Here is a 21429-nt window from a genome sequence, read left to right as displayed (position 1 = left end):
ATACAGTAAACAAATTACTGACTCTGCAGTCTTCTGAAAATACAATACCCAAATTTTACAGCTGTGTTGGTCAGATGACAATGTGCATAGGTGTACAACTTTGTATGAAAAGAGGGATTAGTCTCATTTAAGTATCTACAGAAAACCTGTGTCTGCAAATTCCATTATATTTTGCATCCTGAAACATTTCTCAGGCTGTAGGGCACGTTATAAATCTGGTCTTTCTAATATCTCTAATGGGCTTGAGTTCTCACATTCAGTATAAAATTTCACCAAAAGCTAATATAAGTTTCACAGCACTAATTTTAAAACTTGGTCTGCAAACTGGCCTGTCTTGGTCTGCAAAGCTGACTGCCTCAGCTGAGGCATCAGTTTCCCTAATTAGAGGCTAAAACAAACCTCCCAAGTGTAGAGTCCATGCTCGTAGCTGCTAAGCTGTGGCCACAGATACAAATGGAGCACCCTCAATTGAATTCTTCAAACTGAAAACACAGTTCACTGAACTGTTCTCCTAAAAGCACGTCACTATCTGTAAAAACATTACAAAATATGATGGGATTCTCCTGTATAAATAATAGGTCCCATGCTACTGGAGAAAGTTAAACTAATGAGTTTAAGAGGACAGAAAATAAGGCAAACAGCCTAAAACTCAGTCAATAGGCTGGGACGCTTCTGCAGAGATCAGTAGACTCCAAATATTAATTTGTTTTGCCTTCATTATGAAAAAAAGATAAAATAAAATAAGGTGTTTGTTTGAGTTTTTCCCCTTTTTACTGATTCCATAGGTGTCATATTTTGTTTGAGAATAGTGATGCAAGAATATAATTTCAAACGTACATCCTGAAATATTTGTGTGAAAATTGTCCTTTCACAGAGGCAAAATCTATGCTGGAAAGAGTGGAATGTTTTTCTATGGGCCACATAAGCAACTACAAGGTTAAATTTGTAATAACCAACCTGCATATTCCCCAGTGCTGTTGCAGAAAGCAGTAATTGAACTCAAAGGGACTCCTCCTCTCACAAACATTTTCCAGTTCTCAGCTAACACTTATTGAAGGACTGGGATGGATATTTGATAGCCAGTCACGTTTTCTCATGTCAGCTTGAGATACGTTTTGGTAATTTGTGCCCATCTGGTTAACACAATTAGTCTTTAAGCTGCAGCTAGCCTAGAAAACTTGGGATTACTTTTTCATCTACAGTGAAATGCTATGAAAAGAACAATAGCAAGACAGAGTAGCGTCTTCAGGTCATGCCAAAAAACTACTGTGCTTCAATTTAGTTCCAAGCAAAGCGATTCCTCTATAACCACCTATTTTAAGATCACTGGTGTGATTTATACATCCCTGTTTCCTTGTGGTGTAAGATGAGTCTAACAGATGCTAACTTACAGGCAGGTGTCATCACCTTATTCAAACACCAAAGAGAATACGCCACAGAAAATAGGTTGAAAATGTAAGAGGTCAGCTTTGGGACATCAAATACACTATGAATTCAAACAGTTTCATGACCAAGCTGGAAACTACAAAGAACATAAAAGAATGAAACATTTCAAATGGTCATGCACCAAAGTCAGAGATCGGTATTAAAAGAAAGAGGTAAAAAAAAAATATCCTACAGAATGAAAATTAGCATTCCTACCTGAAATCTAATGCAATTGGTTGCATTAGAAAAAGTCATTGTTGATTATCTACTCAGAAAGGACAAAGTAAAAAGATGAAATTGAGATATGCTATTCTTATCTCAAGGTAAGAGATATATTAGCAGCATTGACTGTTACCTCTCTTAGGACTGCTACTAATTCCAATTTTTGACATGGCTAACACATTCAGAAGTATGGGTTGGACTCCGTTATGGACCATAACCCAAATATAGTAAGCTACTCATCAGGATTCTTTCTGCAATAAATTAACCTTATCCTTTCCAATTCAAAGTTATAGAGTAAGCTTTGCATAAACTGGTTCTAAAACTTATAAATTTCATCTCCTAGCACAAAGTTATTGAGTCAAACACAGCATACTTCTATTCTAGACTTCATTATGATGGATAATTGTTAATTAGCAGACTGAATATTAGAGGTTTCTAAGTGATCATTGCCAAATTACATATAATATGTGCAAGCAAAGGTTAGTCCCAATCAATAGTACATATAATTGGTGCTTGACAAGGTCTCATTTTCCCTTATGGAGGAAAGTGTGTAAAATCAGATGGGAGAAATGCTGCAAGCAGAAAATATGAAGAAAGACTGAAAATTCTTTAAGAAGAGTTTCGGGGTTTCTTTTTTGTTCTTTTTTTCAATGGGCCAGAATCCATAATTCTTGCTTCAAGGAAGGTAATTTTGGTCAAAATCCCATTCTGGATCTGTGGCAAACAGCAGCTATCTATACTACCTAGAAAAACAAGGAATAGCAATTGCTATGACTTTATATAGGATTGCAAACTGCTTGGAGAAACTAAAGACATCACAGAATGGTGCTCGGTTTGCAGGCTAGAAGAACTAAGAGAAGTCTTTTAAGCATAAGACATCAATGAAATGTTAGGCAGTGAAGATTGTAAAGGAAGATGCTAATAATAGCTAGTAATGATGCAGAAGGCAAAAAGCGTTCATCCATTGGGATGCAGACCTACACTCCCTATGTTCTCTGTGACAGAAATGGACCGGGGTCTTGCTCTGGCCCATGGTCCTTTCATGGGGCCTCCTAGATTCCAAAAGAGAGGAGAAATACCTAGAAAAGGTTTAGGGATACATTGTTAATTGAAGTAATCCACCTTACTAGAAGGTTGTGGATGTTTTTTCCTTGGAAGAGTGCATTTTTGAATGACTAGACTAATTAGTCTGTCTGGATGAGCAGTTGAATATACAGGATCTATCCTGCCTGAAGTCTCAGAGGAAGAACTCCACATACAGATACTTAACCAAGAAATGTGACACCCACAGCTTCTATATAGGACAGTTTTACTCTATCCTCTCTATTTTGTTCTACTGTTAGCCCTCATGGTACACTTAATGACTGGAAATGGAAATATCGCATCTACTAGAGAAGATGATTCAGACACTTCCGTGACAGGGCACCATTTGTTAGTGCTCTTTTTTGGCTTTTGCCCTGAAGAAAATAAAGACTGCTTGATTACACTCACACAAGACAATAGATCTGGTTCCCAGATTCATGTCTGTGATATTATCTGCTTGAGTACTTGCCGATCCAGGCTTCTTTCTGCCTGGGATATTGACTGCCTGCTCAGCCAATTGGCCTTTGTTTTTCAGGTTGATGTGAAAGGTTTTTATCGACAGAAAACAAGTCAGTGCCTAATGCAGGAACTTCACCACTGTTTCACTGGGACTACAGCTGTTGCCTCCTGCCTGTGCTTGCCAAAGATTGAGCTGTTGGATTTCCTGACGTTATCAACACGAAGTGATAACTTGAATCTTTCTGTATCTAAAATGCTATTTACATTGTGACCTTCCACTCCCACAATTTACAATATTTCTGTTCCTGACATATCTTTCAAATTCACTCCTCTGTGGTCTTTATCATTGGAAGCAATGTGAAAAGGATTTATTGCACATTTTTCTTTGGGTTGACTGTTACGAAGGGCATGCAGTTCCTGTGTATTACACATACTTGTGACCTCTGGGCTACACCAGGCAGCGTAGAAGGAAGTAAGCAGAAGACAGAAAAGGTCTCCAAAGCTGGAGACAATGTTCAAATATACATGCTGTTTTTCTCAGTTAAATTTTCAGATTCTTCTCTTAGCCATACCTGTGCCAATTCATTGACTTCAATTAACTTCAGCAAGGCTGTGCTGATGTAACTGTACCTAATAAACACTGTTGGGTATGCAGCAGCAAGTGCTGCACTGCTTGCATACATAATCTGATCCATAAGCAAATCTCTCTGTAAAATTGTATGGTGTATTCTTAGTAATCATAATAATAACCTGGCTGATATCACACACTCATTTTTGCATAGACTTATTGTAACTAGAAGCTTTGCCTATTTTTCCTCTTGCTAGATTATCTGTATTTGCACTTTTTTTTTTTTCCTCACTATATGGAAAACTACTGGGAATCTGGTTTCTTTCTGGATTTTTTTTTTTTTTTTTCAGGGGGGGTGGGGTGTGTTTGTTTGGTTTATTTGCCCCCCCCCCCCCAAATTTGATAACAAACCAATGATTCTAAGACACTACCTGCTTTGCATTTATTAGTTCTCTGCGGCAGACATAAGCATTACAGATGAGGGATTTTTGTCGCTAAAACATCACATGATCATCACGGCTGCACGTGAAGTCTGAATTATCACTGCCAGGTCTCCCATGTGCACCATAGAGAAAAGGCAACTCATGAAAAAAGGTGCAGTTTTAGTAATGTTCACACAAAGCTGAACATTTGGGTCCATTTGGTCTTCCAGAGAGATGTGACTTTGTTCAGAATATAATATTTCTATGTCAGTGGTTAAAACCCAAGTGAAAATCAACCACTGCAACATATCTTGCATGACTTCAGAAGTAGAGCTAAGGGAAATCAGGCATCAACCTTCCACTGAAAGGTCCATCAGGCAAGCCTGTCCTTTCATTCCTAGCTGTATAACATGTTTCAACAAGAAAAAAAAACAAAAAAAAACAAAACAAACAAAAAAAAACACAGAAAACCCCAACAAAACACTATTTAAAAAATGTTTTGTTTCAGGAGATCAAAATAATTAATTTCTGAGGCAGTTCAAAATTAAACTGCATGTGCATATGGTGTCACAAAGTCTCATGGGAGAGGCTGCTCAAATGCTGAGTAGCAAAGCACTCCATCAGTGTAGGTTTCTCAAGGTATGCTCCAACTTCCTGGTTCCCTTCCTAAGGTGCTACACCCAGTTTCTTCCACTGGCTCTTTAAAACATGTTCAGGCCCTTCACACCTTTTAATCCTGAGTAAAGGCAGCAGACTCTCCACTGCAGTTCACATTATCTGATGCCAGCAATATAATACAGCCATTTTCACAGTTCACATAACAATATAAAATGAACCAAACCAAAAATCCAAGTGCATTTCTGCTTCTGCAAGCAAATTCAGCAGAAAGATTTAAAACAGCTTAATGAAATAAAATGGTTTCTGACTTCCATCCATCTGTGTTTAAAAACTCTATAAAATACATGAGGAGGGAAATCAACAGAAAGGATATGAATGTACCAAAATTTTAATTGCTGCTCTTCTGATTGGATGGAAAGGACTAAGTATATACAAGGCAGGAGTGGCACTAAATCGAAAGATTGTCTTCCCTTTGTTCAGTACTATAAATGTCTGGAAAACAAAATAGAAAATGAGAACGTTTAGTATTTTCATTCATGCCCAGCTTTTCCCAGCCCACGTCCCGTTGTGAAGCTCCTGACAGGATCCCACACTTCTTCCCCACTCCCCTCAAAACCCCCAAATTCCTTTTCACTTAGTGAAGAGTTTTGTTCAAGACCCTCCCAGCAGAGCTATTGCCTGTCCTATTGCAATATCCCAACTATTTTTCATTCCTTCAGTCCTTACAGGGACCTGTGCCATCACCTCCATCACAAGGCTGGCGGAGAGTGGAATCCCCTTTAAAAATAAAAAATTGCACAGTGACTAGAATGTGGTTGAGGGACTTTTATGATGTGCTCTTCCCAAATGCCAGAGACCTTAATACGTTGTTACTCCATTTTCTCTACCTTGACTCCTTTATTGCTCTCAGTCGATGTTTTTGTCTCACCAAGTAAGCAGCTTCATGAGGCACAGCTCCACAGCAGGATTTGACCCTGGCACTGAGGAACTGTCATTGTACTCAAGTTAATATGGGCAGAGGAAACCAATACTGTGAGTTACCTTAAATCCAAAGTAATGCTGAATGGATGCTTGTCCAACTTACAGAGCTTTGCAAATGCCCCAGTATTCACTGAGCTACTCCTATGCACTCAGAGACAGGATCAAGACACCCAATAGACAAACTCTAACCAATTCACCCAACTGGAGTCTAGGACCTTCATGACACTAAAATTGCAAATCTGTATCCTGCCGCTTGTGCCTGGGGATAGCAGGCAAATTAAAGGTAAATTAATTCTGGCCCTTCCAGGTAAGTAATCTATTTGTCTTTATCAATTTAACTTCTATTCTGTAGTTCTTGTACCTTTTTCTACACTGTTTTAATAGACAAAGCATTGTGGTCATACTAATTCACTGATTACGGGAAATAGCCTAGCCCAAAATCAGGAACATCAGTACCTGAAAGAGCTAGAAGCTACCTAAAAATACACTGTACTTCCAAGCCTTATTTTGTCCGCAGTTTTTTGAAATGTTTAGAAAGGGGAATGACCTGTAGTAAGCAACCAGCTCAGCTTTGCTGTCAACAGCCTTTTGACAGAAGCTGCGTGTGCTGTTGTGGCTTTGTTCCAGCCTACACGTGATTCCTCATCAGGTGATGCTTGCTTTGGGACGAAGCTTACCCTTCTGCAGAGAGCCAGCACTGCACATGCTACTCGCATCTCCCTTCAGCTCTGTTTTGGTCATCTTAAACAGTGCTGAACTATCCTTTGGAAGGAACAAAACGGTTGCTCTCCAGGAATGGTTGTGGAGGTGCCTCCTGCTCTTGTGCAGAGTGCTAGCACAAGACTGAAGTCACCCAGAAGCCCTTAACATTAAGGGGCTTAAGTGATAAACAACAGACCTGTGAAGAGTCAAGAGTCATGCAGAAAACAAGATAGGGTAAATAAAAACCTCTGGCTTAATTTAACTCGGCTACTGCTCTGCTCTTTTCAGACACTGTATGTTCATACTCACAGTTATCTGAAAACACCAAAGTTTTAATTATGCTTTTTATCCCTCTTTGCCCTCACACTTAGATGTTTTGTGGGATTCCTGCTCATGCTGAAACTGATCCTTAGTCTGGAAGAAAACGTTTTTACTGGCTGTAGAAAGCTAAAAAACGGAGAGCTCAAAACAGAGCAAAGCAAAGCAGCATGATGGCTGGCTTGTGCTCACCTTACGATCATTGTAGAAAGGGTCAAGGTCCTCCAAAGGCTCTGCAATGAGTTCTGGAGGAACAGTCCCATAGATATCAGGCAGCTTCTTGCAAGCTTGCAAATCAAATTGAGGCTGAGGTTTCTCGTCTTCACCCAGCTGCTCTCTGTATTCCTGCTTTGCATTCCTTGCGAGCTTCTCCGCAATTCGTTTCTCAATAGCAGCCAAGGATTCAGGCGTGAACCGGTGGAAGCTGTTAGTACCCGGTGGTAACAAGAAGTCAGCCATCTTTTCATCCTGCTTTGTCTTTTCTGGTCTTTACTCCTAGTAGTGGAAACAGCTGAAACGAAAAGTACCACAGGTTAGTGACAAGAGCAAAGCAAGAAGAACAAAGCCATCAAAATGACACAAAATAACCCAAACAACTTGCAGATTCTGTATTATCAGGAAAACAACTATTTTGGTGTGGTTAGTAGAACATCAAGGAAGATAGAAATGATCGAAACTGTAATTTCAATTAGGAATCACTCACAATCAGAGCTAAAAAGACTTTGTAGATAGGCTGTGGAGTATTAAGGTTTTCAGGCACTTGGGATCCTAAGTCCAAACTAAGGAGTAACTTAGATTCATACAAGATTAAGTTTCATAGAAAGCCACACAGATTTGGATTCCTAACTCATTTTTGAAAATGCAGCTCTGGGAGTGGATGAACAATGTGCCTAAGATGACTGCAGGGCAGATTTAAATCAGCCGATCTCTGGCCACATGATGCAAACTCTAAAAATGCCCCAGCTGTTGTATTCCAAATTTAAAGAGTGAAAGGTCAAATACACATTCTTAAATCACACAGAAATTCTCCATAATCTCTGTTTTAGGGTTTTGTAACATTATTTTTATTTTCCTTTGGGTTAGCAAATCCCATTTTCAAAACATCCAACAAGACTTTTGAGCATTTTTTTCTCCTCACACCCTACAATCCGAAGGATGCTAGAATGTGCTTGCCAAACCCTAGGACTGTCATTACTGCTCTCCAAGCTGAATATCCACTGCTACCAGTTCATGATATCTGAAAACCAGGCTCCATCCATCCAATACCCAATAACTCAAACTTGAGAGGCCTGACCATCTTGGGTTGATGGTGTTACACTGTTAACACTTCCAATCCCCATGTGAATTAAAATGACTGAGAATTGCCACATCCCTTCAATTTACATGAATAAAGCAAAGTGTGAAATACACAGCAGAGTAAAAAGCTGTCTTGTATCTTCACTAAACATGGATAGTAGTGAAAATTAATGAAAAATTCTGTTTGAAAAGGTATGAAGCTTATCCCTGTTCTAGTAGCCTTTACAAATCCATCCAAGTTCACCGAAGCAGTCTTTTGCAATTTAATACTGAATTTCATGGCATGTTTTTTTTCCAGCCAGAGAAACCCTCACTACACAACAATTAAAATTCACTTCATAGAAGAAACACATCCCTTGTTTTTCTACCACCAGCAGACCATTCATACTGAATCAGTATATAAGCTGGAGACAAACAAAATAGTAGGTTTTGAGGTGGCCCACCCTATTGAATTTGTCAATGTGTGCAGTATACAATTCTTTGTTAAGCCACAATTGTTGTTTTCTGTTTTCAGATGGTATTTGTCTATTTACAGCGTATAGTTCCAGATAGTTTGCTTCTATTAGGCTCTGTGATGACAGCATTGTTGTTAGCAAACAAGACTTTAACTGGACTCTGCATGACAAATAGCATATTTATTGACTCAATTTATTTTAGTAAAGTACTCTTTCAAATAACTAGTTTTTCCCATTCTGACTTAGTTTTAAAATGAATTCATTAAATTGTCATTGATCACAGCCTATCGTACAGGAATGATTTAGTGGAGCTTGTATATTATACTCTGCATTACTGCTTGTTTGAAGCAGCAGGGCTAAAATGAATTAGCCTTCCTGGAGTTTGGATACTCAGACATTATTCTTTATTTAGATTTTTTTTCTCTTTATTCCTTTACCCTCTCCCCCCACCATCATTTGTTTTATCCCCTTCCTCCTGAAAAATAGGAACTTAGAAGCTTTTCCAAAATTTGAGTTTTCTTGTGCTCAACGCTTGGTGACTCAGCACCAGTGCAAGCAAATACAATTTTACTTTCTATAAATGACATCAGTACAGGTGGCCAGAGAATTCTCAGAGTTTGTTGTCATTTCAATTTTTGTTTCTTCACAGTGAAACCTGTCTCAGACCCAAAGGGAATAACAAAAATCAGTGGCTGATCTGTACTTCTGGAAGGACATAGTCTAGGCCTCTAAACAGGAGACGAGGTCACTGTGTGCTGCTAGTTGAAGTCTAGATAATCACGAGCACTGTGAAGACAGTGAATGAGGAATGATTGTTCGCTTTTCCTCATAATACAAAAATTGAGAAATTTGTATCAAATCACAGATTAATGGTTTTAAACACAAAGATGCTGTCTCTGACTGAGAAAATCCCCTAGCTGCAAAACCCAGGTGCCTTCAAGAAAGACTACTTATGTTTGCCCTATTTTTACAGTCTTCCTAGGCTACTAGTCTGGAGAAACCTGTCATCTCATTTTATATACTTTTGTCCTTACATAGTGCTAATGCCAACATAAGACAGCCTACGAAGCCTTGGGCAAGGGCTCAATCTGCCTTCTGACTGTGGCTGGCCTGAGCTTCTGTAGTTGCAGAAGCACACAGAAACCCAAAGCTAATACCCCCAAACATCTCTTGAGATTCACATCGCACCAACTGCCTGCCACCAATCTACACAGACATTCCCTTTGCTGGAACACTGATGGTAGCCATCCCTGCATCACCTTCTCCACATAGCTGAACTGGAGGCTTGGCCATGTAGCACAGGGCACACCAAGTACTTCACTGAGATGACAAGAGAATGTGTGGAATGTCACTACTAAGGGCCACAGAGAAAACATCCTTCATTGCAAAAGCTGAATCTTGACATGAAACTTCAGCATCCTTCTCAGACTTCCTTAAAGAAGCTATTCTGGCAACAGAACTGGTCGAATTTTTATTTTTTTTTTTAATATAGGGGAGGGTGAGGGAGATAAAATTGCCAGAAAAACCTAACTAAAATTGGAAGTTTTAATTATTTTTAAAGGAATTGTTTAAAGCTCTCTTTTATTAGAAAACTGAATCAACTTCAAACTGGTCAAAACTAAGTCTTTTCAATTTCATCTGCAAGTTCCTGAAAGACAGCTAACTGCCTAGGAACAAGTAGAAAATCCTCCACAAACTTTGTAAGAGCTTTTGTTACTCTTCTATTTACTGTTCCTTTAAAAAAATACATTTTCCATCATTCTTACAATTGAAAAATCTTGACATATTTTGTCTTCATATTGCATACAAGTTCCAAATTTTAATATATATACTTAGCTTAATTCTTCTTCAATTTCATATGTTTTCAGGAAATGGGCAAGATAATTTCATGGGTCCTTTCTATGTCTAGTTTCTTTTAATCTATGAATTGCAAACATTTCTACAAATAGCCAGGGTTAGCCCAGATGTTTCTTAAGAGGGTAAGAAAGAACCACAGTTTGAAAAGGGAAATCATCAATGACTGAACCAAAGAGCTGGAATGCCATTTCTTAAGAGATAATAGCTGTTGTGATTCATGTTTTTACAATATAAGCCTGACTTTTTTCCATTCCTCTCAGGCATATTTTTGAAGTACAAGGCTTCAAACACATTGTTTCTGTGATATCACCGTGCACAGAATGAACATTTCCCTCTTGCTTTGTCAGTTAACATCGGTTCCTGCTGATAAAACTGTACTGGTTATGTAAACAAAATGTGCATGCGAAAATAAAGCCCCAATATGCATATTTTCTAAGGCATGGCAAGAAGTAAGAACAGTACAAACAAATAAGATATTGCTATCTCCCGTATTTATTCAGAAAAATAAATGCCATCTTCCACTACAGTCTTAGCCCTGCTCTCATAGGCTTAAACCACCCCAGCTCAAAAGACCTCTTCAGTGCCCTGCAAGCCTTTCCTTGACTCCACATAGGTGGGTGACCAACATCAACACAAAAGACCACTTTGGACTGTAAATTGCCTGCAAGTGTGCAAATACAGGGAAAGTGGGTCCTGCTCACCTCCACCTAGCTGCCCGCCTGCTCTTGCATGGGCTTCGTGGACTCAAGACTAGCACCTTAGCACCTACCAACCCCATACCATGGTTCAAGATGCTGACATGAGACATCAGGAAGGTCCTATCCCTCAGAAGCCACAGGAGAAGCAGAGGCTGAGGTCCTTGCTGTGCACTACGCCTGGTTGCACTCTGACTCCAGAGAAGTCACAGCCTCTTGCACCTTCATCTCCTGCTTTCATGATGACATAGGATTTCTTGCCTGATGTGGTACTGTGGACATGCATGCGTATATTTCAGACACTTGGCAATGATAAGAAATGAGCCAAACATGGAGATCAAAAATGTGAAAGTGGCACTCGCAGGCTAAAGGTTAGAAACCATCACACATGCTCGTCTCTATCAGGATTGTATTCATTAAACCCTACTGATTTCTGCAATGCCACTCAAGAAGCTACTATTGACAATGGGCTGGGAAGATGGATGATAGCCCGTGGCAGCAAGTATGTTTCCACTGTAGTTCTGGTAGACCTAAATGTCATAAAATAACAATCAGGAGTCCTAAATTCTCCTTTTGTTTAAGAAATGTTTGTGACTAAATAGCGACTTTGCATTTCTAACTGTTGTGGTAACAAAAACAGTCATGAGGATGAGTTTCGTTTAAATGTTTGAGACTACATGGAGCACAGCTGCCTTTTATTCCCCCACTCTTTTCCATATAATCTCATTTTCCTTTGACCTGCAAAGCACTGTAAAACATGAGAATAATAGGCTAGGGAAATAAAGAACAATACAATGACAAATCTAATTTAACGTTACTGGCCTAGATTCACAAATTCTTATGCAAAAACTTATACACACATACACACAAACATTTGATCATATTAAAAGAGATTACAAGGTGATATGGGATCACATGCAAGTATTATTCCAACCATGAAGTAATGACTTCATGGAGAACTGGTTTTAATTAAGATCAAATAAAGACCTTCTACATAAAGATACATAAAGATCAAGAGGCTAAAGGAGTCTAGGTGACTTAGATGCTTTTCATAATTTTACTGACAATCAACAGGCAATCTCTTGAGACTTAATTCACTTATATTTATGCCTCATTTTGTATTCCACAGCTAGGAGGTGTCATGGGAAATTCTCTTTTAGCTGAAAAATTTCAGTTGCTGTTACTACACACTTTGAGGGTCTGTGTGTTCACATCAAAACAAGGGGGAACGGAGTAATACAGTCCTTGAAATTTTACACAGCACACTCATTACTTCTGCTTAAACCAATAGCTGCTTTGTTTCTTTTTTTCAACAGGCACAATTTTGTCAAGACCATAAACAATGATTTTTTTGCAGTATGTGTTCCTAACGCATATAATCAGCCTCATCTCCATCTGGCATAAATCACCACAGATCTGCCCATCCCAGGGAAGTTACAGCAGCTGGAAAGTGATGTATTAGGACCATGAATATTCAGATAGAGATGTTTTCTTTAAAGAGAATATCTTCACACTAGAGAGTGTGCAATTGAGATTTTAAAGTAATGGTCTAAAAGGTAACCAAGCTTGCAGGGAGCTAGAAAACCATGGGGGGATTTTTGCAGGTGTGAGGGCAATCCGTAAGCGCTGCTTCATACAGAGACTTGCTGGGTGAGCTCAGAGCCAAGGGTGTAAAAAGTGATGCTAGAGACACCAATGCTGCCAGGGGCTGGGCAGGCTCCCATGGCTGCCCTGCAAGGGAAAGGGGGTTTCTTTCACAAAAATCTGATGGAAATGTCTGCAATGTTTAACTCCAGAAAGAGATTTATGAAAAAAAAAAGCACTGAAATCAGCCTTGGACTGACGCAGGAGGAGCTGTGAGACAGAATTCCTCCTGCTGCCCGCGTCACAAGGCAAACCTGCAGGTTGATATGGCATTGCATAATGCAGATTTCCTAAAACAAGCCCTGTTTGTTTCACCATGCATGCTGACCAGGGGCAGAAATAAGTAAGAGAACTCATTGCATTCACATCACTGGGGAAAAAAACAATCTAAAATGGCCAGCCCGAAATCTCAGAGTCACTGACCCACAAGCCTTTCATCACAACCAGTTCTGCCTACACTCTGTCTTCTTCTAAATCCAGTTTAATGAGTTTTGCTGGCATCTCACTCATCAGAATTGCAGCACTCTGACATTACCAATGACTTATTGATAAGATAAAGTCTTCTGAAAGCTAACATGTGCTAAAAGGAAATGAATTCAGAAGATTTCATCCTGATATTGAAACAGTATTTGGGGATGACAAATGTTATGCCAAGAATTAAATGCTGGCACTAAGTCTTCTCTTATGATAAAATATGTATTTTTAGTGAGCTAAAAATATTCTGCTTTTTTTGCAGGTGTTTTTATTTCAAATTATGCTGCAACCAAATGACATAAATAAGCAAGAAGGAAGCAGTACATTATAGTTACCAATGCTCATCTACGTTTTGCTGAAAATTATACTTCTCTGTACCCAACAGGTTTTTATGTCTATTTTAATTAAGTAGATATTGGCCTCAGAGTTATTACACTATAAACTACTTAGTCTTCCGATCTAGGAAAAGATTTCTTCTTTGATACTCTGAACCAACAGAGCTTGCAAAGAGCTACCAAGAAAGAGAAATGTTTTCAGCTCAGGATGCAGTCACTAGCTTTTGAAGGAGAAATAAGAAAGGACTCCATGTTGTGCCAAATATAATATACACTGCTCACACCATTAGGTGCTTTGAATGCTCACATGAATAAAATATATCAAATCTAGTCCATTTTATTCACAGAGTGTTTTGTAAAGACATTCTAACAGATATAGGAAGTTGCAAAATGGCTATTAAAATATATTCTGAAGCCATTATGGGAAAGATACACTGCTGAAAGAAAACAGGTTTTATTCTGGACACCAAAAGCTTGGCTGCATGCTTCTAGAGGAGAGTAAGAGTGAGCCACAGCGAGAAAGCTGTCTGATATATTACCACAAAGTTATAGGGAAGGCATCACTGATCCTCCCCATCTAAGTTATGGAGACACATTTCATCAGCAGGGAAAACCAACAGACTCATAAAAGCTATCACCAGAAGTGGCATGTTTACATTGATAAAGATGGATGAAACTCTATAAGCAAAGCTCGGGCCTCTTTCACATTTTTAGTGTTGAACTAAGGGCAAACACGACATAACAACTGAACTTCGGTTTTAATAATGAATGGAGCAATAGAGGTTTTCCTTCTTTCAGGTGACAGAAAAAAGAAGAGGCTGAGGTGAAGGGTCAAGATAATACTGGAAGTTGAAGGGCTGGGAGAGAAGGACCCAAATCATACAGAGTTAAGCTGTGGGAGATGGCAGGTCCCTCTCCCACATCCCACAGATATGATGTGAGACAAAAAGTCCTGCCAACTCTGCAGCACCTAGAGCAATTTGCTCCATGGCCACCATCCACCATCGAACTCCATCGCATCCATACAACTACAGTACACCCAGCTTCCCATCCTTCTCCACCTCTATCCTTTTTCTATTCTTTAGCTAAGAAAATAATCTCATCCTCCCCCTACTTTATTCCAACTCAACCTTTCCACAAACTTTTCCCTGCCCACACAGATAATCCCCAAGTGACATTCACACAATCCTATGTGATTTTGATTTTGGCACAGGTACTTTATTCTTCTCTTTATCCCCTGAAATGCATCTCTGTCTATTGTGATAGATTCCCCAGGACAAGGATGCATGGCCCACTTTTGTCTATGGTCTTGGATGGTGTTCGGTGCTAATGAAGCCCCAGCTACTGGCAGGAGTTTTAAATGCCTTTGCAACAAAAATACACTAGAAAAAAAAAAAAAAGAAAAAGAAAAGGCACAGATTTAGACGTGCACTGACAAAATTACCTTCCCTAGTATTGGAAATAGAAACTCATGAAGGACAAATTGAACAGGAACACTATCTGGGAGTAGCTGGTTGCTGTTTGCTGGGGTATATTGAAGATTTAATTTATTATTTAGCGCACTGTAAATTTGACAATACTATTTGGATAAAGCTAGTGGATCTTCCACTCTGCTGGAAGAGATTTCCCCTCCCCGAGAGACAGAGAGAGATTATTGCTGTCCAAAGAGGAGGGGTATTCTGCCCATTTGCAATTGAAAACTGCCTGGTTTTGGTTGCCAAGTTTAGGAATCAGAGCTAAGAGCTTACATGGGCTCTGGGGTACAATCCTCAGCTCATGTCAATCAAGGGGAATATTTCATGTGACTGTAATAGGCAGTGGGTCAGACCCCTGGCGTCAGAGAGACAGAGTTATTTAATTTCTGTCATTCCTTTTAAATATGTTTACTTCAGCGACTGAGAGTAGCTTCATGGGAAAGATGCAATGGACACTGGTGCTGACTGACAGTGACTTGATTTGAATTACATAATGCTCTAAACCATTATGTAAATGAGGCCAACAGAAGCACGGAGGCAGGGAAGTCAGGGATTTTTCATTGTTTTGATTCAAGCGTTTTTTTTTTTAATACCTAGTAGCCTTTAACACTACCATCAAGATTGACGCCTCCCAGCTACTACATTTTGCTGGTAGGTTAGCTGAATTCAAGTTTATTTCTCCTGACGCTAACTACAACCTAAAGTGCATCCAAGCAAACGATGGGGAGCATCTGAAGAGTGGTGAACATGGATGATTTTAGAGGTATATGAGTGACTAACATTACCAGGAGTAGTTTTGGCTATGCCGTACTGATGTCAATGAGACTCACTTTTGAGAACCCTGTGGCCCTCCTGAATATTCCTCCCCTTCTCCCCTGTATAATTTCCTCATCTTTTTACATGGAAAAAAAATTTCAGAGTAAATAACACATTGCACAAACAATTATTTTCCAAAAGTCATGACATTTTCTGTTAATTAGCAATAATATAATTATCCAAATAAAACTGCTGGGGACATTTACTAACAAGCTACATCCAAATATGCATTTATGTGTCAACGGTGCATGCTCGAGTGGTTGGTAATATTGAGTTGGGCCGGAGGCACAATGCACTGGAAGCATACAATAGTGGCCTAGTAATGCGAACCCTGTTGTGGCTCCTTGCTTAATTTACCTTATGGGACCAAACAGTCAATGAGAAAACCAGAAAATAATACATCAAGTGGCCTGTGAAAGAGAAACATATGATGTTATCAATGCAGGACATTTTCTAAATGGAAAATGCACTGGCTCCATAATTTGGGAACTTGTTTGCACTACATGAATCAAAAAAACACTATTCCCAAAAACAACTTTGTTACTACTAATAGACATGACAAACAGCAATTGCACCAAGAGATCATTCAACATCTTGACCCTAAATCCCTTCCAATAGCCAGGGTTCTTTCTGTGCTAGAGACCCACAATAACATATGACTACTGGAGGCATGGTAAGAGCCCCCAAAATGGCATTATGTCTATGAGATATAGCACCCCCTCTGATAGGGGCCTAAAATGATACAAAAATGACTGCACTCTTGAACATCAATTTTTTTTTTTTTTAAATTTTGAAGGCAATTTCAACTAAAACCAAAAATTTGGTGAGAAAATGGAAGATTCTGGCCAGATCTCAATTTTTAATCTGCCATATATAGTGCTAATAATTCAAGTACTGCATCCTTCTCTATACATTCACTTACATCTTTATCCATCCTTTATCCATCTCAGCTTAGACAGGACAAATAACATATTCTAGAAATATTGGTCTAAAAAATAGTATGTACTGGATATGCAACTCCTGTGAAACAGCCTCATGCAGTCGATAGGATGAATCAACTAAAATCTAGCTTCTCTGATGCATTGGAACAGAATAGTCAAACCAAGTAAATGCAAGATGTTAGACATTTAGGGACAACTAGACACCACTAGGACATGAGTCATCTCTCCTGGTTTGCATGTCTACTTCAGTGAGATAAACTATGTTTTAGATCCTAGTGAAAATTCTGATGATTTGTTTATTAGGAGATCTTAATTTAGGTGTTGATCTATGTATCTGTGAACTGATGGTCTATGCTTTCATGACAGAGTAGGGGCATCTGGACTGAAATTTGTTACCCCCAAAAATATTCAGACTGTTATGGACTATGATGTGTTAGCTTTTCTTCTGCTTGATTCATCTTAGGAAAAAAAAAAGGACCAGCTACCTCTAAACGCATGGTGGTAAAGGGACAGAGCATGGAGCTCTTCCAATCCAGCAAGTGGCAAATTCTAACAAACATTTCTATAACAGCTTTCCAGAGCTGAAAATTACTTTACAACATGAAATATAGATCTTCAGTTTCAAAAAACAACATGCGTTTAACTAGTTGATGACAACCACGTTCCCAGAAACATGATCATTCAGGTTATCCTGATGCGCTTGGACTCACAAATCTGACTTTTTTTCCTACAAATTCAATGGACGTTTCATATCTGGGTTGTGCAGTTACATGGGTAAAAGTAGTTACAAGCTAATATTTTAAAAAGTGGAGTGAAATATGGGATGGTGGCATCCATAATTCCTAGGGTAACACAATGAAGCAATACAAAATGGAGCTGGAAACGCACATCCATTCAGGTTCACAGCCAATTTCCTACTCCAGTCTCGGGCTTGTCTTGCAGATTATGTCAAAGCATATAGTGATTTTAAAAGTCAAACAAGTGGGATGTCACAGTTTCTCTCTTCCCACACACGCGTGCAGCCTCGCTTTAAAATGTGTTTCCCAGATTCTACTTCCCTTCCAAAAATATTCTTGACACTTGTAGTGCTAACTCCAGAAAAGCTGTCTGGGATCCCAGCTCTCTCCTGCCCATCTCTACTGCCAGGCAGAGAAGACAAATGTAAGTGGGGGGAAGAAAAGAAGTATATTTGGATGACATTTCACAGATTCCCCTTGTCCATGTCTCCAGGATATATTTCACATTCTCCAGGGGCCTAACACTGTCCTTTACAGAGGATGGTTGTTTATTAGGTCCCCTTTACCTAATAACCATCTACAGTGGATTAATCTAGTCTGTGGTGGGGGGAGTTGGAGAGCAGCTTGGTGGGCAACCGGCAGCCAGAAAAGGTTAATCCACCATATCTTCCTTTGTGGAAATTGTGCTTTTCACTTGATCTCTAAGCAAGTGACCTGCAAAGAAGTTAAAGATATCCTGGAAGAAATGGTCACACTGGACCAGATTGCAGCTTTGTACTGCAGCCTTCAGCTTTAGCATGACTTCTCCTATCTCCCTTTTCCTTTCCCCCAAAGGGATGAAGCCAGCAAAGAGAGCTGTGTAAAATGTTGTCATAAAACAGAAAAGAGAGCCTGTAAGCCAGCCCTTAGGTCCAAGCGAGAAGAACATCTAGCTTTAAAGATAAGACCATTAGAAGCATTACTGATCCTCTCAATTCTTAGAATTTATAATATTCCCAGATGAATGTAAATTAAATTGAAGATCCACATTAAGAATGTAATGGGAATTCCCACTTCACATGCTTACCATTTACTCTTACAGTGGCTTAACAAGAATAAGGTAGACTGGGACAGAGTTGCGCTGATTTATCTTAAGTCTCTTCTCTTTACACACCCGAAACAGAAGCATATCTTAGTGCCTGGTCTATTTGTATCTATTATTTAGGTATGGCTTGATAGCACAGACATCACTGCCTCCATTTTACCCAATGCACACTGTCATGAACCCAAGAACTGATGGTTTAAGTGTACTTTGCTTTCTGCTGGCTGGTACAGACCAGCAGCAGGCCCATGTCTTCAACTTTTTCTGACACAGCTAGTGATGCCATCAGCTCCGGCTGTCTCATACCTTACTGATCACCTCCTTCTCCCTGTCCTGGCATATACAATCTAGGTTCATCTTTCCAAAACTGCCTCCAAACTGAGGACCAGGAATATTCACCATACTGACCCTGCTGCTCCTGCTCATTCTCATATCTCTTTCCTCATTTGTCTTAACCTAATGTTACTACAAACCAAATAGAAATGTTTCACTGCGCATGTCTAAAAATAGAATTGCAATCATCTCTGCTTCCGTTACTTTAAAACTAAATTTATCAAGAGATTATTCTTCCGTGAGGTTTAGCACATGAGAAGTCTTATGTTTTAAAGTTCAATCATTTCACAGTTATTTATGAGCAGAAAATCTTATGGATTAATTTTATAAAGAACTACAATCAGCTTGGAGATCAGATATTCTTTTGGTGTAAATGGCCAGAACAACTCCACAGCCTGTCAAGACAGTTTTTAGCATGGGTTTTTGTTTGTTGTTTGTTTGTTTGCTTTTAATATTGTTTGCTATGTTCACAGATTATGTGCAGCTGAGCACCAATAAGATAAAATATGAAGGTTATAATTCTTTTTCAGAAGCATTTTCAAGGAAACAGCTAAGATTCCTATGACTGAATAAGGAGAGAGAGAAAAAAAACCCACATATTTCTCTGGGGTTTTTTACTAGTTTAGTTTCTACATTAGTTCTTTGAGTGCAATTGATTTTGTAGTTTCCTCTGTAGTTTCCAATTAATCATCCTCTCTCTTTGTGAGGATGTTTTACACAAAAACAGGAGACAGGAAAACATTTTAAAATAGGAAAATGTGCTTATAAAACCACAAGACTGGCATGGGTATGCAGAAGTGCAGGTTCTGTATGAAGCCACCCTTTTGAAAGGAAGGGGGAGTACTGCTGCCTGCCGTATGTAACAGCTGACTGCAAATTTCCTATTGAAACTCTTTTTCTATAGAAAAATGCTTTTCCAATAGAGAAGCATTTTAGTAAAGAGCATCTACTTTGAGATACAGTTTTTTTTTTTTTCTACAACAAAGAAGCCTCCAAACTGAAAAGGGAACAGATTTCTCTGAGAAAATCGCAATTTTTCATTGGGGTGGAGGGCAGGGCAGGGAATACTTTTATCTCCAAGAATGATGGGAAACAGGCCAGAAATCATCATAATCACATCCTATTACTGGTTTTCCCACTGACTTGACACCCCTGTGTTTGTATTTCTAAAGTATATGAAAAAAATGAGAACTTTACATAATCATTTTGATCCCAATATAAAAATTTATTTTAAAATTACTCAGACAAATGACATTTCTTTAAATCACAAAGCAATAAATGTGATAATACCTATTAAAATCCAGGAAAACACCCTTTTCTTCTAAAAGTCATCATTAGGATTTCATCCAAGCATAAAATTTTTGACTGAGGACAAGGATCTTTTGGAGCTTTGAATGAGTTACAACAGGATTATTACAAAAATAAATAAAAGATGAGCAAGCTGCCACTTAAACTACGGATTTCCCACTGCAACAGCTTCAAAATTCTCTTGAAACACAGCAAATTGAAAAAAAGGGGGAGGCAGACGATAAGGCTCTGTCTAACTGATAGCATGAAAACATCAAGCACTTTGATTCAGATTAATAAATAATGATGGCGTGTTATCCAGGAAACAGTGCGATGCCAAGTCTGTTTGATCTCAGACCAACTGTTGGGTAAAAGTACTCTGAAACACTCTCTTGGGCAAATGGGCCAGTTGCATCTCATCTCTGGGATTTTGATTATTTAAATGGGGCTTTTATTAAAAGAAGAAATTTTGTCCTACAAGAAATTTTATACCAGATCACCTTCCTGAGGGCAAACTCCAGCTTTGCTTACTTGAGAGGCTGAGGTCATAGGAACAGTGGACCTTGGAGCATCTTCTGCTACTGCCCTTCTACCTCCTAAATCAAAATGAAAACAATGGGAAAAGATGAAAAGAGGGAGACTTTTGAGGCCTGTCTCCTGCATTTCAGGGCTGCCCCAGAAAAGCCAGGAAATCATCCTCCCTACAGCTCCTACAGCCCATGCCAAGAGCTGTGAACCTCAGGAGCATTTTTTCCCCCTCAGCCCTGCATAGCAAGGAGCATTACCCTTATTTTACATTTGGGAACACTTGCCAGCCTGGCTTAGGTGCGCAGGATGTTGAACACTCAGTGCCACAGTGCCATGGTACATGGAGTGGACAACAAGACTAAGGGTGGACATACATCCTCAGCACTCCTGTAGCCTAAGGTGTCCATGTGGCTGAGGTATGAGTACGTGGTATGAGAAGGGTTTCTGAATGAAACAGATAGAAACAATTCCCGACCTGCAGCTGCAATATAACCCCCTCTATGGCAAGCCATGGCTCCAAGCCAACCCCCAAGTGACATCCCAAGGCTGACAGATGAGTTCATTGCAGCCCACTTTCAGATGGCAAAAAGTGCTGCCTTCCCCCAGGTCAGTCTGCCACAACCCACCTCCTTTCCAAGAGAAAGTCCATCTAGGCTAGCACCTACATTTTACACCCA

At 39.3% G+C, this 21429-nt stretch overlaps 1 protein-coding gene across 4 annotated transcripts in view; it reads right to left on the bottom strand.

The window, feature by feature from the left end:
- LOC133280109 (sodium channel protein type 5 subunit alpha-like) overlaps positions 1-21429 on the bottom strand; it is a 215612-nt gene that overhangs the window by 168141 nt on the left and 26042 nt on the right. For all 4 annotated transcript variants that reach the window (XM_061474505.1, XM_061474506.1, XM_061474507.1 and 1 more), the window contains exons 2-3: positions 6991-7309; positions 5172-5289 (exon numbers count right to left, since the gene is read on the bottom strand). In XM_061474505.1, coding sequence (XP_061330489.1) covers positions 5172-5289; positions 6991-7257 — 385 coding nt within the window. In that variant the 5' untranslated portion in view covers positions 7258-7309. The remainder of the gene's footprint in view (positions 1-5171; positions 5290-6990; positions 7310-21429) is intronic.

The sequence above is a fragment of the Pezoporus flaviventris genome, unplaced genomic scaffold (assembly GCF_033815535.1).
Source record: "Pezoporus flaviventris isolate CSIRO_AGI_PZ_B2104156 unplaced genomic scaffold, CSIRO_AGI_Pfla_v1 ptg000079l, whole genome shotgun sequence".
Lineage (NCBI taxonomy): Eukaryota > Metazoa > Chordata > Aves > Psittaciformes > Psittacidae > Pezoporus > Pezoporus flaviventris.
The sequence above is the reverse complement of the archived record's forward strand: the minus strand, read 5'-3'. Positions and strand labels throughout refer to the sequence as shown.